Source organism: Montipora capricornis, chromosome 10 (genome assembly GCF_036669925.1).
Source record: "Montipora capricornis isolate CH-2021 chromosome 10, ASM3666992v2, whole genome shotgun sequence".
In the NCBI taxonomy this organism is placed as follows: domain Eukaryota; kingdom Metazoa; phylum Cnidaria; class Anthozoa; order Scleractinia; family Acroporidae; genus Montipora; species Montipora capricornis.
Window position 1 is genome coordinate 38565412 of NC_090892.1, and position 7173 is coordinate 38572584.

General features: G+C 37.9%; 1 protein-coding gene across 1 annotated transcript; it reads left to right on the forward strand.

Moving 5' to 3' along the window:
- Positions 1-5188, forward strand: LOC138019275 (uncharacterized). Its single transcript, XM_068866006.1, has 2 exons — positions 1-163; positions 3672-5188. The coding sequence occupies exon 2, from the start codon at positions 3900-3902 to the stop codon at positions 5124-5126; it is 1227 nt and encodes a 408-aa protein (XP_068722107.1). The 5' UTR covers positions 1-163; positions 3672-3899; the 3' UTR covers positions 5127-5188.
- Positions 5189-7173: the final 1985 nt, after the last annotated feature.

Genomic DNA, 7173 nt, shown 5'->3' on the forward strand with positions numbered 1-7173 from the left:
GGGAGTGCTAACGACAGTGCAGTTGATTTTCGTGTAGTTGTGGGAATAATTCGCCCCTACTCGCTATGCAACTTAACACTTGATTAATCCAGAAACTACTTGTAAACAACACAGCAACTCAAAGCCTCGCAACAAAGATGTCTGTCGGGCATACATAATTAAGGTTAGAGACATCAGAGATAAACTTTGAAAACTGTTTGGCTGACATGAACAATTTTCAAAAAGCCCAATCGCAATCAATTTTAATCTTCTTCACCTTTGACCATCCATATCTCTTTTTGTATTTACTGATTCATTCAAACCTTCTTTCATTGTTTTAAGTAGTCATTTTCACGTTTTGCTTGATTTGGTAGCCAGTTTCCAGTCGCGACTGAATTTGGCTAAATTTCGCGACACAGCCCTGTGAAGTTTGGCATGGTCTTGGCTGGCAGAGAAATTGAATTGATTGCTAGATAACTATTTTCATACCTTAAATGGAAGGAGCGCCAATTTGGGAATTGGGTCGTTTATTTTTTTCACATTGAAACGAAGTTAGTTCATTTATTATTTGAACCTCATTAATTTAACACCTTTTCTATCGTTACCTTTTGAAAGGAAGTTTCATTAGCGGAAATAAATGAAATGAGATCAAGTGAAGATCATTTGAAGACGTCAGATTGTTTATTTTTGTATTTAAGTGTTAAACCGCTTCGAAGACCATTATGCGTAAATGAGTTCATTCTGTTGTTGTTAGTCATCCCGTAAATAAACAGATACTGCGAAAATACGCAGAAGTTACAAAGATTTGTTACATCGTTAGAAAGATATTGGCTTCGCCAAACGGTTTCGCCTACGTGATAAAATTGCAGAGGCGTCGAATTTTTTAAAAATTTTGACCCAAGAAATTAAATTGTGCCCATTTCTGGTAAAATGAAGCAACTGTCACATCAGTGAGATCAAGAGATCTTACAGCAGCTCATTGTGACACCTTTTGATTGTTTATCTTTTTGAGGCGTGAGTCGGTTAATTTAAACACTGCCTTCTCTCTTTCTTTTCTGACATAAACACTTATTCTCTTCATTCCAATCAGATCTCAGAAAATGATTGATAGGTTTTGTCACAATCCAGTATTTGTGCTATTGTTCTTTTCAGCGTGGCAACAGATTGAAAAATTACACCTGGAACTGAACGGCTGTCACATTAAACAAAAAAAAAAAATCCGTCCTCTCAAGCAAGTACTGATTAAAATCCTCCAGACAAGTCTTTATTGGCCAATGAAAGATAGTTACAGTTCTACGAGTTTTTTTATGTCATTTCAAAATGCATCATTTCGAAGATCGTGTTCAAGACAGCATTGCATTTCAGCGTCAATAAAAATGGAAGACCCGTGGAAGCTCAATTTTTCTTCACGTTCTTATTCGGCTTAGCCTTACATATTTGCGTTTCTCGAGTTGATGACTTGATCAGACTAATTGTTAAGTGCCACAAATTTAGAATCATTTGCACAAACCACTCGCTCGCTCTATTTTGGAAAGAGATTGCATTACACCGCACAGTGAGAGGCTCGGTTGATGTCTTAAAACAGGAAACACTCTTAAACTCCTCTCCGGGTGCGTTTCATTATGATTGATAGATTCCAAGGTCTCTTACATCGGCAGAGAAATAGAAAAGAAAATAAGACTGATATCCTTTAGAGAGGAGAGATAAGAAACTACAGAATACGCGGCCACTTATTTCTTTATCACAAAATAACAATTTCGTGCCCATATTACAGGTCAGCTGTCACTCTAAAGTTAAAAAGAGTTTTTTTAGTATAATCTCGAAACATGAGCTCTCCTGGTCTAAAGTTAGCGTTCTTTCTTTAATTAACGCTTTAAAAACTCTTTCACTAATTTCTCAGTCCTTTCAGAGATTTGGAATTGATTCGTGACGAGCGATAATTGTCTTACCGAAACCCTTAAAACAAACTTGAAGTGGGCGTGGTAATCATATATATAAACTATACTAATTTGACAGAAATTATCAGTTTTAAAGTTTTGTTTATAATCAATGAAACAGACTGGAACAAAATTCATTGATTTTATCAAACATTACACATTGCTTATGTTGCTCCTAATTAACAATTTGTCCTTTTGTCATTTCTTTCGGTAAGAAAATGTTCGTTTGTGGCTTCGTTTCATTACCGGGAATGAGTTCAAGTGACTGCTAGCAGTGGTGCATCTGAAGGCGTCAGAACTACTTCCATTTGTTAGAGCGCAAGTATGAAACGTCAATTTAAAGGTTTAAGAACAGCATAAAAACACTGAAATTAAGCACTTAATCTCACGTCATGATATGAAGCGAATATAGAAAAGCAAAGAAAATAACAATATACTACTATACTGAGGCTTAGAGATTCAGCGCACATTTCCTCCCAGGAATGTAATACTTGAGCCTTCACTTCCAGTTGACGCCTCTCCTAACGTTAATTAAGAAACATATCGTTAGGGACGCTGTTTAGAAAAGTTGTTATCTTTGTGACGATGCACGAATCTTTTTACTGTTGCCCTATTTTTGTGGTCGGTTTTTCGCAGTACTCTGTATCCGTCTCTTTGGAATTTCAAAATTGTGTAACAACATCATTTGTTTTTTGCGTATAAGGGCTTGTAAAGCGGTTTTTCAGTTCAGATAGTTAACAACACAAATAGATGCATAAATTTCTGACGGCTTTTGCTACGCTTTTAGAGGTCATCATAATGAATATCAATTTTAAATAATTGAATTGATCTGCAAACAATACTAGGCAAAAATTCCAATAATATACTTTAAATTAGACCATTAGACAGAGATTTAATTTTGTCCTAATTTGTTTCAAACAAGGAAAAATAAAAAAAGTTCTTCTTTTATCATAGTACAAGTAGAATAAATTTTTGGTGCTGGCTTTCCTCCTTCCTTTTGGTAGAGATATCTTTATGGAGAGTTTAAAACAGCTCGCCAGTAGTTAGTTAGTACTGTCATCAGATACACACCATTCAAGCGTGAATAAGAGGCATGCAAAGATCACGCGAATGCCCATCGTCGGAACCGGAACCGCTCAGACTAAGCGAATTCCCACCTTATTCCTGAAACTTGGATCGTCTTTAAATATACACTTCATACGATCATCCAAAAGCAGGATATTGTTACACCAAAATCAACATAAACAACAAAAATAATAGTTATAATAATTATATTAAAACTTATCCACTCAATATTGAAACTTTATATCACTGACCGGCGGAATCGAATGTTTCGCATATCGCAGACAAGCATTTGCGAGTCCTAGTGTTGACTTTCGTCAGGTTTAAATGTTCAAAGCATTTTGTTTGTGACACATTTACCTAAAATAGTTCAATGACTTCACTTGTTCATCGTAATGACGTCTTCAATATTTTCCGGTGACTTTTGTGTGTATCACTGCGGGACGTAAAACCAAATGCTTTTGTCGTGATCTCTTTATCCAATCACCAATAAAACAATACCTGCAGATCACAAACAATTTGGCTATAAATTTCCGAGTTTTCTCAAATCAAGTTTAAAGCTATCGTGCACAGAGGATAAGAGGTTCTTCGGTCAAACCTGACAGTATGTCGTCCATCATAGTTGATATCTCTTTGGGATTTGGCATTTTCTTGTTACTCTTTACAGCTTCTATTTTGCTGTTTATTTTAAAGTTCTCGAAGAGAAAAGACACAAAAGCTGATTTCACCGTTCAAAGATCCAATAACAACAGATTCTCACGGCACCTTGGAAAGCTGGAACAAGTGTTGTTGCAAAGAGAAAAAACAAATAACTGGGGAACTGTAACTTCAGTTTTGCTGTTACACTCTGAGCAAGAACTCAGTCATGAACTTCTTGAAAAAGCGCTTGGTCTTCTCACAAAACGATATCCTTTGTTAAGAATGAGAATCAAGGAGTTCGACGACAACAACCAAGCCTATTTTGAGGAAATGGAAAACCCAGAAACGGTAGACTTTCAGCTCTTAAACAAGATAACAGCTGATAACTGGATAGAGGGCTTTGAGGAAGAACTAAACAGTTATTTATTTAACATTGAAAAGGGTCCTTTGTGGCGTGTGAGATTGCTTAAAGAAACCTACAGCCGTGGAACATTTCGGAAAGATTTACTTTTTACATTCCAACACGTCATCTGTGACGCGCTATCCATCTTTGAACTTCAAAAATACCTACAGAAATTATTGATTTCTCTCCACAACGGTGAAAAGTTTGAGGTGGAAAGCCTTCCATTAAGACCTCAGTTAGAAGAATTAATTCCTGAACTAGCAAGGCCTAATGTCTCAGAAAGACTGATGTTTTCAAGTTTCTTCATGCTCCAAAAAATCAAAGCATTGTTTTTCAAACCAAAGAATTTGTTTCTTTCGGTTTACCCTCCTGTGGCCAGCACAGAGCCATCGGTAACCAAAAAGACTTGTCTTTTGACTCGAGCTCTCACGAAAGAAGACACTGAATGTTTAATCAAGAGTTGCAAGTCCAACAAGTGTACTGTACATGGTGCAATAACTGCGTCTACGAATTCGGCAATTGCTAGAATTATGCAGCGAGAAAAAGCAGGCTTAAAAGGTCCAGTGGCCGTTCAATCGACGTATTCTATCAGCATGAGAAAAGAATGTGAACCAAAACTGAACAGTAATGAATTCGGTGCTTATGTCACTGGGAGTACATTGTCAACCGCTGTTCCTGTAATCAAAGATCAGAAAGGCTTCTGGGAGCTTGCGCGGATGTGCACTCGCGAGGTCCACGCGCAGATCAAATCCGGAAAGCATCGAAATCTGCTGAAGCTCTATCATTGTATAGATATTCCGACATACTGCAAAATGTCAAATTACGAAGACAACCAGGGTCGTAGAAGCCACATTTTTAACATTAATAATTACGGGTCTCAACAAACAAATCAGCCTGAAAATAGCCCGTATAAATTTGCTGGAACATACTTTGGTGTCCAAGCTGCAAGAACTGGTCATATATTCGGGAACAATTTGATGACCGTAGATGGTCAACTTTACTGGGCTGTTGAATATTTCCCACATGTAACTATAAAGACACAAGCAGAAGAATTCTTTAACTTGTCTCTAGACATACTGAACCAAATGTGTAGTAATCACACATGACTCAACAACGATGAAACTGAGATCTCCATCTTCACAGTTAGAAAAAATAAAAGTGGTAGACGTAATATATTCTTGGTATTTATTCACTTAATAATTTATTGAGAATGAGTACCGTGACTGAGGCAAGGTTCAAAGAAATATAATCCTATTTTTTGAGTTCATTCGAAAACGTTTCTACCAATAATTGTAACACCTTGTTGATACAAAACGTCTTTTGGTTTTCTCTCAGAAAATAACGTGCATCATATTTAGGAGAAGAATCAATGATTTTTTTTGTTTTCCGTTTTAGTGTTGAGGGCGTGGAGGGAAATCCTTTTTCAATTACCCTCAAGTTCCGCGATAAAACGTCCAGAGAAAAAACGTGTTCCGTGGCGACTTCTATGGTCCACCATAGGCAGGGTATTTCCTCTATCAGACGGAAGTACGAATGGTTGCAGTTTCTTTTTGTGTAAAAATCAATCGGCTTTGTGTTTGAGAGATAATCTTCATCGACGTTGAAAGGGGCTATGTCACGCAATTTTCTTTGTAATTTCATGATGACAATTGACGCTCCGCCATAAAATACAATAAAACTGATCGCAATAAGCTCTTACAACTGTAGGACAAAATGCAAAAAATGCAAGAATGCCTAAAATATTTGTGGATTGAGAAAACAGGACAAGATTTAAGCGGATTGCATTTCGATAATATTGAACAAACGAAAATGTTGTCCGAGGTTTTTCCACGCTATGACCGACTCGGCGCTTAGATAAATATCGTTTCTTAGCCGTCAGAATCATGTCGCTTGTGATCCAATTATTAGTTTACCAGACTCGATATTCTAAACAAGCACCGTGATATCGGCCTGGAAATGCTACGACGAGAATACTGAAGTTGCAATCAGACGTAGCAAAAACAAACTTTAACTTTTATGCATCGGCTTTCAGATGCACGTCACAGCTGATGAAACGCCAAAAAGGGCCATGAAAGGAGAGAAGAAAACCTGCATTGAGAAAACGCGTTTTAGCATAAGAAAAAAAAAAGAGCGTTGAAAAGGTGAATTTTTTTTTCGTTCTTTTCAGAAAGCGATCCGTTAGTACGTACAGCCAACGACAAATCTTCTGTAAGGCTATAGCTCGGGAGAATCCTGATTGCCATATGCATCAAGAGAGTCGGTGACGTTTTATGAGAGAATTAGTCACAGTGAACATTTTGTCTGAGGACTGGCCACATTGTCGGCACATAGCAGTTGACATGACACAAATTATGCATGAGCGATGCAAACATCCTAGTTGGCGCAATTTTGCACTGCACATGCAAAATGTGGTCAGTCAGTTCCCAAAAACGTTAACGGATCCCTGCATTTGTCATTGATTCTTTTGATAAAGATGCTGCAGTCGAGTCCTCAATTTGTCCTGCAGAGGTGAGGAAATCTTTGCGATCACAAACTATCCCATATGCAATCATAAATCGAAATACCAAACATAAAAAAAAACTGCCTTCGCAATTTGACACTGATCTCGCAGTATGTCGGAATACCTATACAATCATTGATAAAGCTTCAGCAGATTTCGATGCTCCCGATTTGATCCGCGCTGGGACCTCCGCACCACAAGTGGACAACTGGAGTACAACGGACATCGTTTCTTAGAAGACCAAGCGCTTTTTCAACAAGTTCCTGATTCAGTTCTTGCTCGGTGTGTAACAGCACAACTGAAGTTACAGTTCCCCAGTTATTTGTTTTTTTCTCTTTCTAACTCACCCTTTCCAGCTTTCCAGGGGGGTATTTATATCAGACAGGGACGAACTTAGACTTGAATGAGTTCCGCTATCGGCCTCCACACATTTTCAGGCTTATGCGTTTACATGAGACCGACCTGACAATGAACTCAGAGCGGTTCGAGTTCGTCTCGCTTGCTGGACCGAGACGAGAAATTCCTGTACCGGTAAATTTTGTACCGTTCTCAAGTAAATGACAACAAATCTCAGAACGGTCCCATCATTCTTCCCGAACCCAGGCACCAAGCATTTCGTCCCGGTTTCATGTTAAGTGGTGCAAAGATTTCAT